This window comes from Phyllobates terribilis, unplaced genomic scaffold (genome assembly GCF_046119375.1).
Source record: "Phyllobates terribilis strain yellow unplaced genomic scaffold, ASM4611937v1 Scaffold_11__3_contigs__length_659146591, whole genome shotgun sequence".
Classification (NCBI taxonomy): Eukaryota; Metazoa; Chordata; class Amphibia; order Anura; family Dendrobatidae; genus Phyllobates; species Phyllobates terribilis.
This window is the reverse complement of record NW_027362771.1, coordinates 90,937,287-90,959,825: the sequence shown is the minus strand read 5'-3', so window position 1 is coordinate 90,959,825 and position 22,539 is coordinate 90,937,287. Positions and strand designations below refer to the sequence as shown.

Below are 22,539 nucleotides of genomic sequence, written 5' to 3'. Positions count from 1 at the left end.
TGATCCTGAGAATAAAGAGACTTCACTCAGTAAGCGCGGCAGGACATTCCCTAAACAGTGACACCATGATCCAAACACTGTGCAGGGGAAAAACACCTAGCTGGAGCAGGCGGCAGTTCTCTGCACAGTTGGCTTGGGCCTGATGCAGGTCCATGCACCAATGAATGGCCAGGTGCCCTACTGCATCCAGCTCTAGAAAACTGTAGTTCAGAGAAAACCCATCATGAACCTAGAAGAACCCAAAAGTACATTGGAACCAGGGCTGTGGGATCGGTAGGCCAAACCTCCGACTCAGACTCCTCAATTTCCATGACTCAGACTCCCTCATACATGGCTCATGTTTAAGTGATAAATTTACTGTAGCACAGATTCATCTCAGCTAAAAGTCTAGACCCTTAGATCAGGAATAGGACATTTCATAACTTTCCCAAATGCTTATGAAAAAATATTCCCACAAACTGCATTGAACTACTGTACCCAATTTATTATATATTTTAGAAGTTGGAGTCAGTCCACTTTATACTGACTCCGACTCCATGACTCCTACTGCACAGCCCTGATTGGAACCTATTGGTACCCAGATGAACCCTAGAGTACACTGGTATTTCCATCACATAATTTAATGATTTACCATTAGGACATACACTCACTAAATGATAGTGGAGGTTCAATTTCTGGGACCCCAACCGATCCTGGGAATAAAGAGACTTCAGCGATCAGTTAGTGCCGCTGTCCTTGTACAGTGACACCCAGGCCACAAGCCGCACCGGGGAGCAAGCTGTAGTTCTCTGCATAACTGGCTGGGTCCTGATGCAATTCATTGTTCTACCAAATGGCCTTGAGCACCACTGTGCAGAGAAAAACAGTCAAGGGGCCATAGTACTTATTCACATCTAGGACTCCTTCATTTATCTGGCACGTTGCTTTACATACACACCTTTCATAGTACTATGCACATTACAGTGGTAGAAGTCTTCCTGATACAACTACCTATGTATCTTTAGGAAATGCCAATATTCAAGCCCTATTTTTCCATCGCCGAATATTGGAAGGGTTGTAAGATCTTTTATCAAGGATGATCACAGATCATCTTGGAATCTATTAGCAGTAAGGTGTAATAGATCGCTATTGAATACTATTTATGAACAGAAAGTATGATGTAGAAGTATTCCAGGTCACATACTATTGTATATTTAGCAGTAATTATAGATATACTGGTAGATTGTGTTTCCTTCTTTCAAGATCTTAGTATAGAATTGTCACAAAGCAAACTGTCACGCATCCTCAGCTCCCCTACAGATGTTATGTTTACATGGCAGTCGTTGTCCTAAGCATAGTCCTTTATTGTGTATGTGTGCGGGCACCTGGAAAGACTCAGCGGAATATGAGAATGACGGATTGCAGAGGGATACAATGAATTATCTGCCAGAGGGGATAATTAAAAGAAGTTGTAGCTTATGACTCAGAGCAAATAGAGAGAATGGCTGGACCTAACACAAGTCCAGGTTTATATTGCCAACTCAGCTCAGTACATGGCACAACAATATGTCAATTCAACCAAAATTGTTCCCAACCCTAATTTTTGCAGGTACTGTCTGGAATAATGTGACTTTTGCATGGTTGACTGGGTGAGTCAATATATACAATAAAACTACACAATATTAATGGTAATTATTTTAGACATTTGCAATTTATGGGGTTACGTATATAGTTCTGAGTACTTGGTGAAGATAAAATATATCTTTGTACTGTGTTAACCAGTAGATAGAAAAACATTAAAATTTGAGAGTCCTCAGTGGTTGATACCATCTTTTCAGTTAGCCATTAAAAGGTAACACTCACTGGGTACTAGGTGACGGCAGACTTCCAGGTACACATCTTCAATAAACCAGGGTCCTGACCTATTAGACTTATAGGTCCACCCACTACAATACATTTTACATAGGGGTAGTAAAATTGATTTGATGGATTCCCTGCATTCAAGTTTTACAACAAATCAAGCAAATTTCCAAATGATGAAATCAATAGCAATATTAAAATCTAAAAACTGGAAACAGGAGAATTGATTTTCCAGGATCAAGATTTACTGATCTCTATTCAGAAGGATATATGAAAAGCACTGACCTTTAATCCGCTCCATGTCCTTGCTCAATGCTGCATTCCCAGGTGTGATGTAGGTCACTGACCAGTATAGGGTCACCTCTCTGCTCTTGCCAACAGTGAGTAGATCTCCTCTGATGGGCTTGTTCTATGTGTCACCCTTTGAGCAATGTCAAGAGATCTCCTGCATCAGCTCTTTATCTGCTCATTGTGGCTGGCCAGAGATCCTCCTCCAGGTCCTGCATCTGAACATTTCACCCTTCCTAATTGTTTCCCTATGAGTCTGATGTGAGCAGTGCTATCAGCCAGAAGTCCTCCTGGATGTGAGCTGCTGGGCTGAGGTGACTGATTCCTCTGCTTCACCCCCTCCTCTTCTCTCTTGACAAGCAGGCGAAGTTTGAAGCAACATGTAAGGTTTTTCCTGTGTCCTGTCCTGTGTCTCCTCCTCTGCCCCTTAATCAGAGGGTCTTAGTGCTTCCCCACCCCCTCTACTCTATAACCCACACATTGCTGACAAGCTTTTCCAGGGAGGGTCTGCAGTTGAGGAGTGCCCTGCCTCACCCTTCTCTAGAAGAGGGAAAATGTTCCACTCCAAGAGCTTCTCACATACTCTCCCATAGGGAGTCTGGAGATTGCTTTCCAAAAATATACCCCTTGTAACAGTGACTGTGGAAGAAACAGGTGTGCGGCTTCCAATGCGATCATTGACTTCTCTGAACCCAGGATACAGGATTGATGGCTTGTACAGCCACACTTTGTTACATTGTTGCAGTCAGATTTTTCATTTCAATATTAGGCCACAATCACACATCCAGTATAGTCAGTATTTATAAGTCAAAATCAGGAGAGGAACAATCAAAGGAAAAGCATAATGGAAACACGTCACCAGTCACCACTTCTGCATTTATCACCCACTCCTGGTTTTAGCTTACACATACTGATGTAAAATGCTGACCAAATACTGATCGTGTGAACGTGACCTTATTTCTTATGTTTGAATATTATTAGGACATGTGCAGACTATCCGTACTGGCTGTTCTTTGAATGCAGTATACTTTATGCTGCGTCCAAAGCGCTGCACGCAGGTGAATCCACGTGTTCACTGAACCATCCGGATTCACCGCATTCAATACATTGTACTGATCTAATTTCTCTTACGGAGACTCCGCAAGAGAAATTGACATGCTGCGGTCTGTAAAGACGTCCATATCCGCGGGTGATCCGCAGGTGCACGGAGATGCATAGTGGGCATGAGATTTCTTGAAATCCCATCCACTTTGCTTGTAATGCAGAACGCTGCGGTTTACACGTAGCGCACGTGCGATGCGTCCAATCCGCAGCGTTTCCTGACCGTGTGCACATACCCTCATGTGTAAGAAAAAAAAAATCTATCCGATTACTAAACAAATCCTGAAATGATTGCCATGAGTCACGAGCTGGATTGGTGTATTATAATTTTGTAATTTTGACCTCCAAAAGAGTGTAATGTCCCTGCAGGTAACAATGTTTGATCAGTAACTATTATGTAATATACTATGTGATGTCTCTTTGTGGGTTCATCTTAGGGTATATTTAAATCATGGCTGCTTATCATATGTGGCCCTATTTGTATATATATCCCTGTCTATACATTTTTATGTAGCTTTTATTATTATTTACATATTTGACAATTTCTTTTGTCCCTGCTTTAATATGTATTTGTGATCACCTAGTTACTGACATATATACTGTCTAATAGTCTGACAATTAATTGGCCCTGCAGAGTAGTGGGGGGTTATGCATTACTGGGATTACTTTCCCAACCTCCCCCACTATGCTTTTGTATATTTTTAATTGTTTTTAATCTGTTTGTTTGTTTGTGTGGTTTTGCAAAATTTTGTTTAATAAAATTTGATAGTTTCTCAAAACTTTGAGTGTGCACATACCTTATTTGCTCTGTGTCTTTTCTCTTCTTTTTGGGTTCTGCTATTTATCATAGGGTTTAATGTAGCACCCCTGACTACTTATATGGCTGTGCCTACCTATTATCCTCCGTCTTCTCCAAAAGGAATTCTGATTAATATGTCGTTGAGTTGTTTCAAAATGGATCATTACATAGATATCTTGCAAACACGCCTGCTGTTCCCTATTATGGGGCTCTCCAATACGACCACTGTGTGCAATCTACATGCACTTACTGTACATCTCTAGACAGAGATTGTCTGTAAAATTGGTGAGGTACACAATTTTTCACCATGTACACACACAGGGGCCTATGGTTGACCCTGTGTAAAAGTATATGTCTAGACTTCAAGGTTAAGATTGATCTTTGTTTATTTTGTGCTGATATATTTATATACTGTATATATATATATATATATATATATATATATATATATATGTCATTTTGCTCTATTCTCAGAGTTGAATTTTTAACTTGGCATAATATCCATGTGACTAAAAGCAGTCCAATGTAGCTCTGATTGTTTCTTGCGTGAATATTGGTCAATAATTTAGATTTATTTTAGAGTTGATCTACTTGTTTATATACATAAGGGATATGGTTTTCTATGAGATTTTTAATGGGAAGGTGCCTATAGGTGTCTGATACAGTACTGTCCATGATGCAAGCACTCATAGAATAATGATAGTTAAAGGGGTAGTCCAAAAATTTTATATTGATGGCCTATCCTAAGGAAAAGTCATTAATATCTGATCGCTGGGGGTGCGACACCAGGCACCCCCGCCAATCAGCTCCTGCTGTTCTCAATGCTGGCAGTCGTTGGATGTGATCAGTTGCGGAGGTCTACAGCACATCTCCATCAACTGTATTATGGATGCTGCTCGGTACTGCAGAGCCACACCTATTTGAATCAATGGGGGGCGGATGTGCAGTACCTTGTCACAGCCACTATGCAGATGATAGAGCTGTATAGTTTCGCTCCGCAACACAGGTAGCAGCTGATTGGCAGTGGTGTCGGGTGGCTATCCGCTACTGATCAGGTATAGATGATTGGCCATCGGTATAAGTCACGGACATCCCCTTTAAACTATGTAGCGTCGGCGTCTCGGCCTCCTGTACGGCAGAGACGCCAATCCCCTTACCGCCGCGGCCCCCAGCTGGTGTCTCCCGCACCGCCGGTTGTCTCTCACGCTGGCTCTGCCCAGGGTGCGCGCACCGAACGCAGATCCCCAGGCACTGCGCTTAGGGGGTGCGCGCGTGTGCTCCCTGTCTCTTAAAGGGGCTGCGCGCGCTGTCCTAAGATGTCCCCGGCCAATGGCCAGTGGACAGGTATTATTTAAGGCACCTCCCCCAACATGGAGGTGCCTGTGCAATGTGTTAGTTTGGTTCCTAATCGTCCTGTTAGTTCTCAGGTCCCAGTGCTGCCTGCCTATCAGCCGTGCCCATCTGCATGCCTACCTGCCGAGCCCACCCGCTTACCTACGAGCCGAGCCGCCCGCCTGCCTACCAGTTGAGCCCGTCTGACTGTCTACCAGCCATGCTCCTCTGCTCGCCTGCCATGCCAGTCGGCGTCTGCCATCAGTCCCATGGGAGTCGCCTGCTCTCACATGAGGTCGATCCCGGAGTAGCACCTGGTCCACCTTCCCGGTCCTTCCTTGGTTCTCGGAGTCGACTAAGCCGCCGTAGAGCCGGGGTCTGTCCGACTGAGGCCCTAGTTACGCCCCTCTGGTCCCTCCTTGTACCACGGCACAGTGGTTCCACCGCTCGGCTCCATAACAAACTACACAACAATCAATGGTAAATGCTATGATATTCATGGAGTGCTTGTCTTTTATCTGATACATTTAATAATCAGAATCTTATCAGAGGAAATCCAGTGCTGGTTATCTGTCACAGCCTCTGTTATCTTCCATTAGGCCTCAGCCCCACTATCAGTATTTGCTCAGTATTCAGTCAGTACTTTTTCTCAGGAGTGGGAGTCACACCAGGAGTGGGTGATAAATACAGAATTGGTGACTTGTTTCTATTATACCTTTTTTCTGATTGTTCCTCATCTCGTTTTGGCTCCTACTCCTGAGAAAAAATACTGACCGAATACTGACCAAATACTGATAGTGGGACCGAGGCCTTATACTGTATAAGTGCACATGCAATTTGAAGTTTTCTAGATCCCTTTTTAATAGAATGTAGGTATTGCGAGTCTTCAGGGTAAATGATGTTGGGCACTCAAATATCCAAGTGATTAGACAAGCTAACAACCTTGCTCTCTCATTGTGCACTTTGTAGAAGGGGTGAATATGTTTAGTTCATGTAAGTGGTAAAGGATGTGGTGTGGGATTAATGCAAATCAATAAGCGTAGTACAGCAGGATACAGATGAGTAATAAGAGGAGGACGGCGGAGATGTAGATTGTAGGAGTGGGAATGTGTCATGTGATCTCTGTGCAGCGCTGACATGGCCCCTGTTTAATAATGCAATGGTCACCCCCAGACGTAGGAATTCACATTTATTCATACAGTTCTGTGTAGTCCTTTTACTGCTCCTACTAAGAAGCTCAGATTGCAGCTAATGTGTACTTCATTTTCTGTGAACGGGCCTCACATAAGACCGCATCCATTTTGACCCATATTATATTGCACAATACATAATGAAATCGAGCAGTTTATTAAAGGAAAGGCTTTCTGCATTTCCATTTATGAAATTCAATGGCGTCTTTTTTCATGCATGCTCTGCATAAGGAAAGCTGTTCTGCACTCTCCCATCTAATGGGTTAATTTCATGCAGTGGTGGCACTGAAGTACAGAACAGTACGGTGGCTCAGTGGTTAGCACTGTAGCACTGGGGTCCTGTGTTCAAATCCCACCAAGGACAACATCTGTAAGGAGTTTGTATGTTCTCCTTCTGTCCAAGTGGATTTGGTTGAGGATCTTCAGAATCATCAAGACCGGTGATTTTTGTTTATTTTCCCTGTTTTCATGGGTCTCCTTTGGGTACTCCTGATTCATTGCTGATCTTGATGAGGGGAGTGTTGGAGTCAGGTGCTCCTGATTCATTAAGAGGTGCTCACTTCTAATGAATCAGGAGCGTCTGACAAGTGGCGTGCATCATGCCAGAAATGTTACTCCAGTTCATGACACAGGAAATGTTACAGCTCGAAATGAATTAGACGAGCTGTGGCATCACACCCCGCTACGCCCCTGTCCCACCACTACTCTGACTATTTTGGCTGAGTTGGGAAAAGCTGTTGTGAAAATGGCAATATTTTTGCGACTTTTCAAAGCAATTTACGCTGGAATTCTGGTGAAATTGCTTTGATAAATTTGGGCCCTATTGATAGGTAATAAATTGCTTTGTTCACACTACTTACATACTACATGGTCAAATGATCAAACTTGGAAAACCAATGTTGTATGGACTATGGCTTTACGTACAAGAGCATTGTCACCTCGTTGGAGTTATGATGCTCAACCCACTTTGTGAGAAAGAGCCCCAGACCATTAGTTCTTTTCCACCAAAACTTACGGTTGGCATAACACCTTTGATCTTGTGGCCATCCAGATAAGTCATTGATAATTCAGAAATCCTGATCATTTGTATCCAGTGCTCCATCGTCCAACAGAAATGTTTCCCAAACCGTCATTCCAGTGACTGACTGATATCCTGTATGATCTTGGACTTGTAGCCCAGAAATTAATATCCAGTCCATGAAGCTCCTGGCAAACAGTTCTTGTGCCATCATAATTATGCAATTAACAATAACTCCATATATCACTGACTGGAGAAGCCCTAGCAGAATATAATAGAGCTTTGTTGAACTTGGAAATTTAGTATAATTCTATGTCATTGTCACTGTCACTGGGCCACATTTACAAAGACTAGGCTTAAAAAAAGACGTCTTTGGAAGGATTTGTACCAAATGCATTAAAGTGAACCTGACCACGGATACATGCTGCCAATATATGGGCAGCATGTATCAGGCATGTTTAGCTCTGAAACGCTGCTGTGTTTGACAGAAAAACGTAATTTAATAGTCGGACCGGTGGGTCCCTGGCGGCTTCTCCCCACCAGCTGCCAGTGACTAACAGGTCTCTCCCTATACGTGCATATAAGGAGGGACCTGTCAATCCAGGGCGGCAGGCGGGGAAAAGTGAGGCTCAGTCCCCGGCGGCTATTAAACCTCTGAAACGCCGTAGCGTTTCAGAGTCAAACATACTCAGCTGAGATCATACAGCCAGCGCCTCATACATGCTGCCCACGGATCGGGCAGCATGTATCAGCTGTCAGGTTCCCTTTAAGTCACTCATATCTTACATTGGTTGCCCAGTCCTCGCCTACTTTATTTAAGCAGATTTTCACCTATCTGGGCAGCTTTAGATTTGTAAGACAATTAGTGCCACTACCACCTACGCTAGCTAATTAAACTAGCCTATATTTCATAATCTTTGGAAACATTATCAATGTTTACAGTCATTTCCAAATTTTGATGGGCAACCTGCCAGCAAGCAATCACTTGTTTAAAGTGACCCAGATATTGATGACCTCTCCGTATACTGTATAATGGCTATTTTCAGGTACTGTTGGGGCAGCATGGTGGCTCAGTGGTTAGCACTATTGCTTGGAAGCACTGGGGTCCTGGGTTCAAATCCAACCAAGGATAACACCTGCAAGGAGTTTGTATGTTCTCCCTGTGTTTGCGTGGGTTTCCTCCAGGTTCTCTGGTTTCCTCCTACACTCCAAAGACATACTGATAGGGAATTTAGATTGTGAGCCCCAATGGCGACAGTGACCATAATGTATGTAAAGCTCTGTGGAAATAATGGCTCTATATGAATGAGTAAAATAAATTTAAAAAAGAGAAATAAATAATGTAGCTCAGCTCCCATTCACTGAATGGTAGCTGAGCTGTAGTACCTGAGAATGGCCACTATACCGTGTAGGGAGAGGTTCTGTTTCACTGTGGAGACTGGTTGGTCCAGGAGCTGCAAACAGATGATTATTGATGGGGCTGGGTATCAGTCTTGCATTGTTCATCAATATTTAAGTCCTGGACAACCTCTTCAATAAATACAGGAGACTGAATTCTTTAATACAATGCTCTCCGCTGTTAATGTATATCTATGGGCATTGCATGCTATATATTTGTATTTATGCATGTGTATACAATGGGAGTGGATGAAATATAGAAACTCGCATATTAAAAGGATATGCAGTCCCTCTAACTAGCTAACAACTTTAATTGATAAAATACGACTTGCCATGTGTCTCACTGTCAAATACCCTGATGCTCACACATATTTATCATGCATGGTTATATAGGGAACATTACATATGACCTTTGGATTTAAAAGAGAAGTTAAAGTAGTAGAAAAAAATGAATCTCTTATCAATGATATCAGGACAACCTTCTATGAATACTTACTATAATTATATAGGTCATGGGTGTTAGCGGTCAAGTGGTCAGGCAATTTAGTCCATTTTTTATTTCAAAATACTAATTAATAAAACTACTAATTTTAATACATATGGGCAAAGCATATGTATATATGAAAAAACAAAATAGTAATTCCCTAACTAAAGGGAGGAAATGCTGCATGGGGTGACCCCCTGCCTAAAACAGTAGTCCCATGTCTGCTTGCGGACTAGTCTAGTCATAACTGCCGGGAATATAATTGCCGGTAGCGCTGAAATATTTACAGAAGCATTCCTGATTATTATGTTAGGAAGCTGCTTTCTCTAATCGAGTTTGTAAAACATTTGTATATTACGGATATATTCAATAGCTCTTATATCTGCACTGTTCCTTTTGGGCTACTGGTAGGTTATCGCTATCAATTAATTTTTACTTTCCTGTGTTTATCCATCTGCATCTGCTACTTTAAAAGAGTCTGTTAGCAGGATTTCACCCTCCAACTATTTATAGTTCTTAAAAAGACAAGTCCAGCGATATTTTTACATAACCATTCTGTGGCTCCATTACTGAGTAATCAGCATTTGAATTGATAAGCAAACCTCTGTCACTCCAGCTCTACTCCCCACTGAGTACTTACTCCTCCTGCTTGGCTGACGACGTCTTTGCTTTAAGTCACACAACATAGAAGCTGTCAGTAAAGGAAGAGGTGGCGCTGGGTGGGGTATAGAGCTGGAGTGACAGAGGTTTCAGATTTTTAGCCTCACTTTCATATTAATTCAAATTCCGATTTCTCAGTAGCAGAGGAATGGACTGTCCATGTAAGGGTATTGCTGGTCTTGTCTTTGATAGAGGTTTGTGTGCATATAAATTGTTTGTGAAGTCCTGCTGACATATTCTCTTTAATATATTCTTGCATTTGTGGGCTGCCTCTACAGCAGACAGACCCTTGCCAGACACCTTCAAGACGAGTGGGTGTTTAATCTTTTAAATGCCTGCCGAGGTTTTTTTTAAATTTGTCACATGTAAGAAAATGTTAAAGCTAGAAAACTCCTTTCAAGGGACTCTGTCACCAGGCTTTTGCTATATAATTTGAGAGCAGCATGATGTAATGACAAAGACCCTGATTCCAGCGATGTGTCACTAACTGAGCTGCTTAATGTAGTTTTGATACAATCCCAGTTTTATCAGCAGCAGATTATCATTAGAGGATTAGTAAACCTACTGCCAGGTAGGCCTCCATATTAATGAGCTCAGTATAACCCCAACCCCACCACACTGTACATGGGCAGAAAGCTGCCAATCACTGGTGTGGGTGGGGTTATACAGAGCTCAACATTCATATAACTGTTAGATCTGTAGCCAGGGGTGGACATATTGCCGATGCAGCTGCACCTGGTCTCGGAGGTTGAGGGGGGCCCTTGCAGGGTGGTAATAATGTGGGCAATCTGGCCTGTTGCTCGGAGCCCATGGCCAGATTGCCCTCATCATATTCGTCGATCTTGCAGCTCTGAAGCCTACAGGATAAAATGGCAGTGGAGCCGCAGAAATATGTCCTCAGCTTCCTGCCTGGCACTTTCTCTGTGACACAGGTGTGTGTGGCTTGATGACGTCAGCATAAGGCGCTACAGTGTAATTTAGAAAGTTGCCGGTGAAGAATAGAGAAGCGATGCCTTAGGGGAACGTATGGAGAGGTGGGGGGGGGGGGGAACAATGAAGGTTGTGGGGGAGAGGACAATGAGGGAAGTTTGGGGGGGGGGCGACAATGAGGGCGGTGAGAATAGAGATAGGCGTAAGGAGGACTTATAATGGACTTATGAATAGGGGGAGGAGGACATTAGATATGGATATAAAATGAATTGGGTGGTGGAAGAGAGTGCTAAGCCCCTGATAGCATTTTCCTCCATCCCACAATTCAATATGATACTATAAGGGACTTAAAATTTATTGGGGAGTGGGAAAGGAGTGGGTAAGGTGCATAGGACACTTTGTAATGAATTGAAAGGTGGGACAACACGCTATCAGAGACTTGTAATGAATTGGGAGGAGGCAGAGGATGTTAAATACCTGATAATGTCTTCACCCACCCCCAAATTCATTATGATGTTATCAAGAACTTGTAATGAATGGGTGGGACACAGGACAGGGACTAAGGCTACATAGCCATAGCGTTCAGGATTTACAGCAGAAAGTTCTGCAGCATATCCTGATGTGTTGGCAAGAAGAACTCTGCATTAAAATACATTACTTTAATATAGTATTTTAATGCGCTAAAATACATTTTTTCGCCATGTTTTACATGCTTTTCTTGCGTATTTTCCCCTCTCATTAGTATGGGTGAAATACGCTGCAAGAATTGACATCATGCAGATTTTAATGTGCTGCAAATCTGCAAGGAAAAAATAAGCAACGTGTGCATGAGACTCGTTCAATTGGCTTGTATTGTAAAACGTTTTCATATTTTCCATAACAAAAACGTAGTGTGTGCACATAGCCTTAAAGTTAATTAGAGAGAGTCACAAAAGACTTAATAATTTATATTTATTGAGCGGGGGAGATTATATGGGGGGCACAGTGCTACTTTATTTTGATTGGCGAGTGGCTAAAAGCATATTAATGGTGGGGTACAAATCTGTAGTCGGGCGCAGTGTGTGGGAGACAAATGTATATATAAAATATATGAGACTTTGTTATTTTCAGGGCTGCAGTGATCATCATGACAAGATGAGTCGTGGCTGGAAGATGTTGACATGAAGGTCTGACCAGATGGAGAAGAAACAGCAGAAAACGACTCTGATCAGATGAGACGTCAGCGGTAAGTTCCTGGATGTAAATATTATTCTGTATCTGCACTGTATGACTTGGAGTTATAATCTGAGATCTAAGGGGTAATGTTTCTCCCTGTGGAGAGTGACACACCGGCTCTGGCATGCCAAGGTAAAGAGTCTTATTTGCCGTGCAATGCTCCTCTGGGAAATTTAATATGCAAATTGCCTCTTCAGAGAAAAAGAGGACTTGAACTCTATAGCACCACCTATTGAAAGCAGCAATTCTGCAAGTCACAATCGACCCTTTAACGAGTCTTGCAATATGACTTAAGATAATAGCCAAATCAGAATCTCAATTTGTAGACACAGTGTTTCGGGCTGTTGGCCCTCGTCAGTGCAAAGTTTGAGAACTGATTTGGCTAGGTGAGAGGCTCTGGACTGAGGTCTAAGGGGTAACGTTTCTCCTTGCAGAGAGTGTCTTACCAGCTCTGGCAGGCCAAGATAAGGAGGCTTATTCACCATGCCGTCACTCTCCACAAGAAGAAATGTTACCTCGTAGAGTTTTATAGATTTACTCACACATCTGTGAAAATCACGGATATGAGAATGAGATCTGTAAGGGTTAGAGAATGTCTATTTCTGATCCAATTTTGAGGATCAGAAAAGGATATTGTTACGCTCAAGCCCTGACTGACTGGTGTGAGCGTGGTTAGTGGTCCCACTGGGCCACGAACCGAGGAGTGCCTGGAGGGGCGTGACTAGGGGCCTCGCCAGATCCGACCACGAACACACGGTGGCTTAATCGACTCCGTAGTCCGAGGAGGGACGTGGGAGGTGGCCCATGTGCTACTCCAGGTCAGACCCCGGTCACAGCTGTTGACCCACACCAGGGAATGCAGGAACGGGCAGGTTTGGCTGGTATGCAGACAGGTGGGTACTGGCAGGCACGGCTGGTATGCAGACTGGCGGGTACTGGCAGGCATGGCTTGTATGCAGACTGGCTGGTACTGGCAGGCACGGCTAGTATACAGACAGGCCAGTACTGGCAGGTAGGAAAACAGGCTGGATAGGGACCAGTACAGACTGGGATACAGGAACAGAGCCGCAGGTGCGGAGGACAGGCGGAGCAGAGCCGCAGGTGCGGAGGACAAGCGGAGCAGAGCCTCAGGTGCGGAGGACAAGCGGAGCAGAGCAGAGCCTCAGGTGTGGAGGACAAGCAGAGCAGAGCCGCAGGTGCGGAAGACAAGCGGAGCAGAGCCGCAGGTGCGGAGGACAAGCGGAGCACAGGAAAGCAGCGGGTGCGGAGGACAAGCAGAGCAGAGCCGCAGGTGCGGAGGACAAGCAGAGCAGAGCCGCAGGTGCAGAGGACAAGCAGAGCAGAGCTGCAGTCGCGGAGGACAAGCAGAGCAGAGCCAGAGGTGCGGAGGACAGGGGTGCAGAGCAGAGCCACTGGTGCAGAGGACAGTGGAGCAGAGCAGAGCTGCTGGTGTGGAGGACAAGCTGAACAGAGCAGAGCCGCAGGTGCGGAGGACAAGCGGAGCAGAGCAGAGACGCAGGTGCGGAGGACAAGCAGAGCAGAGCTGCATTGCGGAGGAGACAGGACAGGGCTCTGTTCACATGGAACAGACTGGGAAAAACCAGAAGATAGCTAGAACACAGGAGGTAGATACGGAGGCAGAGAAACGGGACAAGCAGAACCAGATACACACAAGGTACTTGCTATGAGGTAGCGAGTGGACACAAAACTCACAAACAGAAGTACAGAGACAATGAGTAGGAGTTAGGTACTGGTTCAGACACTACAGGAAAAGGGATGGATCAGACATAGAGACAAACAGGTAACGGGCTAGGACACAGTTCAGACAGGAACTGACACAGGAACGAGATACAGGAACGAGCCTGGGCAGTCAGCCCCCAGGGTGGCGGAAATAGACTAGAAGTCACAGATACAGGTAACAGGCCTGGGTTCTCAGCCCCCAACTTTAAGAATCAGGAAGTACCAGCGCCGCCGCCCTAAGCCAGCAGACAAGAGACATGCACACAGCAAGTAAAGGAGTATAGTACACAGCCTGGACTGATAGGTAAGTTGGCGGTCTTGCATGGTGGGAGATGGTAAGCCATGCCAGCACGCCTCCAGGGATGTTACAGATATACTCAATGCATATATAAAAGCAGACAGCACACTGTCACTGCAGCACACGAATTTAGGAATGTAACCTTATTATGTATAGCACTGTACCTTTAGTATATAGTGTACTCACTTATTATGTATAACGCCGTCCTTAGTTATATAGTTTCCTCTTTTACTATGTATAACACAGTCCCTTATTATGTACCATCTTTTCTACTTATGTATAGGGAGGTCCCTTATTATAAAGCGTCCTCTGCTGTAATGTACAGTGCTGTCCCTTACGTAGCGCATTCTTGCTATTTTGTTATTCACACCACCTTCCCTTTATTACATAATCCTCTTGTTATATATAAAATTACTGCTGACGGAGTAGCCAGAGACCAGTCCATCAGTCTCCTCCATTACCATACTCCATCAACAGTCATTTCAGTATATATCTAACAAGGGAGGATGCTATGTAATAAAGAATAGGGAGCTATAAATAGTCCGATATGTAAAGGACAGTACTGCACATAACAAGACAGGGAACTGTGTAATAAAGGACGGTTATATACATAATAATGAAGACTACAGTGGCATGTAAAAATTTGGCACCTCTGGTCAAAATTACTGTTATTGTGAAGAGTTAAGCAAGTTGAAGATGAAATGATCTCTAAAAAGCCTAAAGTTAAAGATGACACATGTCCTTTCTATTTTAGGCAAAAAAAATGTTATTTTCATCTTCTACATTTTAAAAATTGCAAAAAGGAAAATGGACCAATGCAAAAGTTTGGGCACCCTGCATGGTTAGTACCTAGTAGCACCCCCTTTGAAAGTATCACAGCTTGTAAACTCTTTTTGTAGTCAGACAAGAGTCTTTCAATTCTTGTTTGAGGGAATTTCATCCATTCTTCCTTGGAAAATTCTTCCATTTCTGTGAGATTCCTGAGTTTTTCAAGTAATGTTCAGATCAGGGGACTAGCCTATTGTGAATTTTGAAATGTGTTTAGAATCATTATCCATTTGTAGAAGCCATCCTCTTTTCACCTTCAGCTTTTCTTTTTACAGATCGTGTTATATTTGCATCAAGAATTTGTTGAAATTTCATTGAATCCATTCTTCCCTCTACCCATGAAATGTTCCCCTTGCCATTAGCTGCAACACAATCCCAACGAATGATTGATCCACCCCCATGCTTAATGGTTGGCGACATGTTCTTTTCCTGAAATTCTGTGCCCTTTTTTCTCCACACATACCTTTGATCATTGTGGCCAAAGAGTTCTATTTTAACCTCGGTCCACAGGACTTGTTTCCAAAATGCTTCAGGCTTGTTTAGATATTCTTTTGCATACTTTTGACGATGAATTTTATGGTGAGGACGCAGGAGAAATTTTCTTCTGATGTCTCTTCCATGGAGGCCATATTTGTGCAGGTGTCTCTGAACAGTAAAACAATGTACCACAACTCCAGAATCTGCTAAATCTTTCTGAAGGTCTTTTTACAGTCAAACGGGGGTTCTGATTTGCCTCTGTAGCAATCCTACGAGCAGCTCTCACTGAAATTTTGCTTGGTCTTCCAGACTTTATATTGACCTCTATGGTTCCTGTTAACTGTCATTTTTTAATTACATTTCAAACGTAGGAAAGAGCAACGCTTGAAAAGGCTTTCCTATCTTCTTATAGCCTTCTCCTGCTCTGTGGCCTCCAACATTTTCATTTTCAGAGTGCTAGGCAGCTGCTTGGAAGAATCCATGGCTGCTGTTTTTTGGCACAAGGTTAGAGGAGGCTGGGTTTTTATAAAGCTGGGAAATTTGCATCACTTGGCCTTTCCTAACAACAATAGTGAACAAGCCATTACCCTAACAGGCTGATTTAAGGTTAAGGTCTGAAACCTTGGTGAAAGTTATGTGAGCACTCAAATCTCCAAGGGTGCCCAAACTTTTGCATTGGCCCATTTTCCTTTTTGTAATTTTTAAAATGTAAAAAATTACAATACATTTTTTTTTTTGCCTAAAATACAAAGGAAATGTGTCATCTTTAACTTTAGGCCTTTTAGAGATCATTTCATCTTCACCTTGCTTAACTTTTCCCAATAACAGTAATTTTGACCAGGGGTGCTCAAACTTTTAAATGCCACTGTATGTAAGATATATAGACACATTTCTTACACAGCTGTCAGTGCTCCTGTCTTTACCAGATAAAACAAGGATTTTATCAAAATGACACTAAGCAGCTCAGTAAGTGGTACATCCCTGGAATCCAGGTCTCTGCCCTTATATCATTTTGCTCTCAGGTGGGATAGCAAAAACTTGGTGAGAGATTCTGTTTAAATTGAGGCTACCCATAAGCATCTTCACAGCTTGAAGAGATCCCTATCAATTCTAAAAACATTTTAATATTCCAGCCATGATGATGACATATGTCAATTTCAATATGATAAAACAGATGCTGAAAGGCAACTATTCAGGATTAGAGAGGCACCATCTAGCACGGATGCTCCCATGGTATCATGTCATTAACCATGTCTCCCTCTGATACTCTGTAATGATCATTTCTGACATTCTGCAGAAAGCCAACATAACATCCTCAGCAGGACAGAAGAAATGACATCAGATCGGCGCTGCTATGAAATCCAATATTTCTTTGAAATGCCGTTCTTTCATAATCACTACAGGAGGGATTTTACTCATATTAAATACTGTTGATGTTGGCTGGTTGTTGTTTTTGGACCACAGATAAAACAAAGAAAATTCATGCCTGCACATACATGTCAAAAAACATATGTACGAGCATGTATGTGAGTAAGTAAAGACACAACAAGGTGACCGCATAGAGGCAACTGTTTTTTTTTTTTTAATAGTTAACAAATCTGGAATCCAAATCCAAGGCAAACAGAGATAAGAAATGTTTCAAGAGAGAAAAAACGTCTGCATTGGCAGTTGTGTCCAAGTATTTTCCTTGCCTTAGGTGTTTCTCAAGAAAACATGAGAAGAGGCTGTGGGACGTGCTGTTTTAGGGGCTCACTAAGGCGTGTACGCTGCACGGTCAGGATGTCGCTGCAGGTTGTTATTGACTCATTTCACAGTGAATCATTGAGAAGCCACAATAGTATGATGGCTGATTATTGCACAGATGTCTTTCCTGTAAACCTGCACTATTCGCTTAGGAATGTCATATGGATACTCTGCTTGTCTATATACATTTAATAAGTAAGAACTAGGGGCGATTCCAGCCTTACTGACACCTGCAGGGAATCAACCCCCACCTAGTGAACATAGAACAAGAGAAGTCAACCTGTAGCACACAAGGGTCCTGGAATAAGAAGTTTTGGACATCGGGGATCTACAAGTAAGCAGCCTAGGTAATTATTGCTTGTCATTTGCAGTCCTTACTACTGCTCGTCCTCTCTTGGACAGTGCAGGGCTAAGTATGGCTGTCATTAAGGGAAGATCACCAGCTCATGGACTGTGGATGCCTACCAGTAAACTGGATAAATGATGAACACATGTATTCCAAATTATCCAATCCTCCACCGGTCACTATGACCAGCCTGGCAGATAGCCAAGTTATATGTAAGGGTATATACAGACGTATTTTTTGGCGGTGTGCTGTCCCTGTGGGAAATGAACCCATTGTTAGCCTATCTACTAGTTCACATGGGCTTTTTTCGCATGGACTTTGGATCCGTGTGAAAAAATCACAGCATACTGTAGTCTGGTCTGCTTTACGGGCACATGGATCTGCACACAGAGACAGTCACTTCTGCAATCTGCGGGCGTTACTGGCTTGAGTTTTAAAACATTTTTTTGCAGAAACAATGTTTCATGCCTGTACCAACTATGAGGAAATTGATACCTTATCAACATTAGCCCCAATTGACAAAAGAGATTATTAAAGCAAGAGATTAAAATGGGTTCTGTCTCCTGATTTCACTACACAAACTTTATAAGTTAAAGAAGCACTCCCATCAAAATTTTACACCCGAAAATATTATATATTATTATATATAGTGAGCTTGTATCCATCTCTTGAAAATATACACAGGCACTGACATACATCTGAACATCGTAACATAGCAAATAGAGCATGATCAAGAAGTAGTAGATAATTACCCAAATGCCATAGAAAATGACCGCACCCTTATCCTCCTGAGAAAGCAGTGTGCGAAACCCTTCTATATATGTGTGTAGTGTAAGTGCATTAAAGTACTCTTCTGGCCCACTTTGACTTGCTGGATCACCCTGGGCTCTATGTCTGAGCTGGAAGTTGCTTTTACAGTGTAAGTGTATGGAGCATCATCGTAGTAAAAGCGACTTCAGTAAGTATTTTAAAACAACTACACTACACACATATTTAGAAAGGTTTTGGGCAATCCATTTTTGTTGGGAGTGCTTCTTTAAATAGATCACTTAGACATCTAGAGGCTGGTGTACTTCTCCTGTCAGAATGGCTGTATAATCTTTTTTTTCAAATGTTTCTTGTGATATTAAAATAAGGTTGCGCAAATCTTTACGTTCATGGGCTTATGTCCAAACCCCCCGCAAAACGCAGTCTACTATGTCTGAGTGTCTGCATCCAATAGGCGTACATGCGCGAAAATGATACACTGCAGAGCACACATTCACTCTACTGGCACCATTATAGTCTATGGCGCCGTCGAGGCATATGTACGATTCCCATTTGGCGGGGCGGTTCGGATGCAAGCCCCGACGGGACTCACGATTGTGAAGATAAGCGCAATGTGAAAGCACCCTAAGCCTTCTATAGGTCTAGCTTGTGGTTGTCAGGCAAGAAAACTTTCAAAACAGATTATCTATTCTAACATGGTAAGTACAACAGCATCTTCAGGTCTAAGATCTATTTAATAATGTATGCAGTTTGTATAGCGAAAACTGGTGACACATCTGCTGTAAGCTGTGCTATAAGTCAATTCTGGGGATTTCTAATATTGAGGGTGGGAGAAGGTCGATGGACTATATTCATAGTTTTAAAAAGTTATTCCACTGCTCAGACATCCCCTTTAAATGACTGTATTCCCCTTTATAAAATAACCACAGCCTATATTCACCTTGGGTGCTGATGCCATTCCAGCGATGACGGCACTAGCTCTCCCGGGGCTCGCAGCAAATCAGCGACCACTTCACTCTGACTTCCTTCAGACATTCAGAGGTAGTCAGAAAGCAGCAGCCAATCTCACTGCGTGTCAGTTTTGTCCGAAGGAAGCAAGAATGAAGAGGTCAGTGATTGGCTGCAGGGCTTGCATCACATGACATCACGCAAGTACTACGGGAGCCAGCGCTTTCATCTCTGGAACGGCACTGGCACCGGAGGTAAGTAGGCTGTTATTTTATAATGGGAAATATAGCAATTGAGAAGGGGTTGTCTGAGTAGTGGACAATGCCTTAAGTATATTGATAGGTCCAATTAAGTAACCAGACAGTTACAAAGTCTGAATATTTAATTTTAGCCACCATTTGTTGAAATTGGCATACTTCTAATACAACTGTGCATTGTTTTTAGTGTTTAATTTTTGTTGAAAAACTGATAGGTTTGCATAATGGCTCCTTGTATACCATTTTATTTGCAGGCTTGGCGTTTGATATTAAATGACTATCGATTGGTAACTATTTACCTATCAATGGTCATTTAATAGCCTGTTTACAGAGACAGAACGCAGAACCGATACACGCTTGCTGTTTACACAGGACGTTGCGCTGCCGAGAACGATGATCCTTTATGCAGCACTAAAGATCATTTCACTTGATGAACCAGCGTTTTACTCATTAATCAGGTGATCGGCAAGCAGCCTGTTTAGACGATAATTTCATGACAATCTTGCAGTGTAATTGCACCCTTACTCTAATGTGTATAGGGGGTCTTTAGGCTCATTTGCTTACAAAGAGATACACCAGCTGATATTTCTCTGACAAGACATCTTTTATACATATTGAGATTTCCCTGACAATGCAAATATGTGGTGTAAAAAACTCATCTGTCTGGAAAAACACTCCATAAGAATGATATTTTACAAGGGTGAGTACTAACTTTTTGCGTCTAGTGCTATAAAATGTCAAACTTTTACAAAAATAGTGTCTGTAAATATAGAAATTGGATTACATTATAACATGTTGTAAATGTCACCGGGAGACAAAATTAGAATTATGTTCAATTTTAGTAATAAAGATAGTAAAATCACAAGGAGCGGCCATAATGTACAGCTAAGATAAAATAACAGTGCCCTACATAGGGCACTAGTGGTATTGGTGTAACTATAGTGCGTGCAGGAGTTGCAGTCACACCTGGGCCCTTTAGCCAAAGGGGGCCCAAAAGGTCACTTTGGCCAATATGAAATCAGTTCTATTAAAGACTGGTCATAGTTAGGGGCCTTGATGGAGATTTCGCATTGAGGCCCACAAGCTACAAGTTACGCCACTCACTAGTGGTCCAAAACACTTTATCCCTACAGAAAGCTACACTGCTTAGATGGGTTTAGCAAAGACTTAAATCTACAAAGGTGGATCTAACTGTTCATTTAAATATCATGTAATATATCTTTAGATTATTTTACTTTATTCATAAGGATGAGCCACATGGCTATCACACGATTCTCATCAGCCAAGTCTTGATATCATCTCAGATTATATATGTGACCACATCATGGCAGGCTCCAAAAGCCTCAGCTGAGGGTTACTCTGTGACGTGATCATTCGCATCGGCCAAAGATCACATGGTGCGTTTGGGTTCTGCATCATATGGCAGAAGTTGGCTTACAATAGACCGTCATATAAAATGTATAATCCTAACTAAGAACAGCTTGAAAGGAATGTGGTGAGCAGATGAAGATGGCTTCTGTTTTGCAGGTCACATCTTGTGTCCACTCATCAGTCAGTGCCTGGCTTTGTACTGAAGCAACCTGCAGAGACACCGCCGAGTTTTGGATAAAATGACCAGCGTACATTTGGCATACCTGCCAATTAGTTACCAAGAGAAAATGTCAAGAGATTAAAACAAGTGAGATTTGAAGATGCGTCAAGGTTGCAGGTTCATTGAAGTCTTTAAACTCTCCAAAACAGCGGCGCATAAAAAACAGCATTTAAAAAATATAACCAAGAGTTGAAAATATCTCTCTCCAAAGAATAACCTTGGCAGGAGTTAAAGGGATTACAACACATTGCAGAGAAATAAGCTGTAGTCCCCGTCACTCCTGAAAGGTAGAAAACCAATTCTCGTGGAGATCTTCCTATAATACAATATATATATTATGTGTAGTAGTTATACATAAGTTCTATATATATATATTTATAAATATATTTATAGAGGTGTACATATTGAGGCACATGGTGGAGCAAGTTAGAAAAGCCTGGCTTGTTTCTTCAGCTCATTTCTTTTCCACAGTGCCAGGCGGTCAAACTCCGATATGGTCATTCCAAACACTTGATAGAACTCTTCGGGTGATAGGTGGCGCTGTGGAAAGATAAGGATTGGAGACATGCTCATACAAACTGGTGGGTGGAATATTAGAAACAGGATAATCCCTTATTTTCCTATATAAGTCTCTTAAAGGTGGTTGCACTAAGTTGGGATGTCATTCCCAATCCATAGAATAGTGGATAACTTTCCGATTGCTGGAGATCTGATGGCTGGAACTACCACTGATCCCAAGAACAGAGTTGCAGCGGAATTTGAATAGAGCAATTGTTGATCATATGCACTTCTGCGCTCCATTTATCTTTAATGGGAGTGCTGAAGACCAGCCGAATGCTGTGCTCGGCGATCTCTGTCGGTACCATAGAGAATGAATGGGGCAGAGGTGCGAATGATCGATCATCCTCCATTCACAAGAGCTCTTCATAGCCCCAGTTCCCAGGGTCAGAGGGGCTCCCAGTTTTTGGACCCCAGCTGTGGGAAGTTATCCCTTATCCTATACATAGGCATACCTTCAAACCATAATGAATCCAACGGTACTGTAATAAATTTGGGGAGCTGTCCTTTGATGTCGGGTGTTCCAATTTCAGCTGCATCTGAGTCTTCAGGACACAGATAAAGCTGAATATAACAGTGGGGCAGAGAGCCAACTTGTCCTTTCTCTAAAGTTCAGTATATGTAAAGACCGCAGACCTTGTCAGAACTTTGGGTCACAAGACTTAATCAGGTTACTTCACTAGGCAGCATAGGAGAAGGATGAAGAGCAGGGCATAAGCAAGTCTGTGTGT

At 42.6% G+C, this 22,539-nt stretch overlaps 2 protein-coding genes across 4 annotated transcripts in view; both read right to left on the bottom strand.

The window, feature by feature from the left end:
• AFAP1L1 (actin filament associated protein 1 like 1) overlaps positions 1-2,685 on the bottom strand; it is a 92,911-nt gene extending 90,226 nt beyond the window's left edge. The window contains exon 1 of one of the 2 annotated variants that reach the window (XM_073651327.1): positions 2,125-2,685. In XM_073651327.1, coding sequence (XP_073507428.1) covers positions 2,125-2,140 — 16 coding nt within the window. In that variant the 5' untranslated portion in view covers positions 2,141-2,685. The remainder of the gene's footprint in view (positions 1-2,124) is intronic. The other variant, XM_073651328.1, reaches the window with a different exon arrangement.
• Positions 2,686-17,177: 14,492 nt separating this feature from the next.
• Positions 17,178-22,539, bottom strand: part of ABLIM3 (actin binding LIM protein family member 3) — a 266,409-nt gene continuing 261,047 nt past the window's right edge. Inside the window, exon 22 of one of the 2 annotated variants that reach the window (XM_073651326.1) lies at positions 17,178-21,790. In XM_073651326.1, the coding sequence (XP_073507427.1) occupies positions 21,677-21,790 (114 nt within the window). In that variant the 3' untranslated portion in view covers positions 17,178-21,676. The remainder of the gene's footprint in view (positions 21,791-22,539) is intronic. The other variant, XR_012251181.1, reaches the window with a different exon arrangement.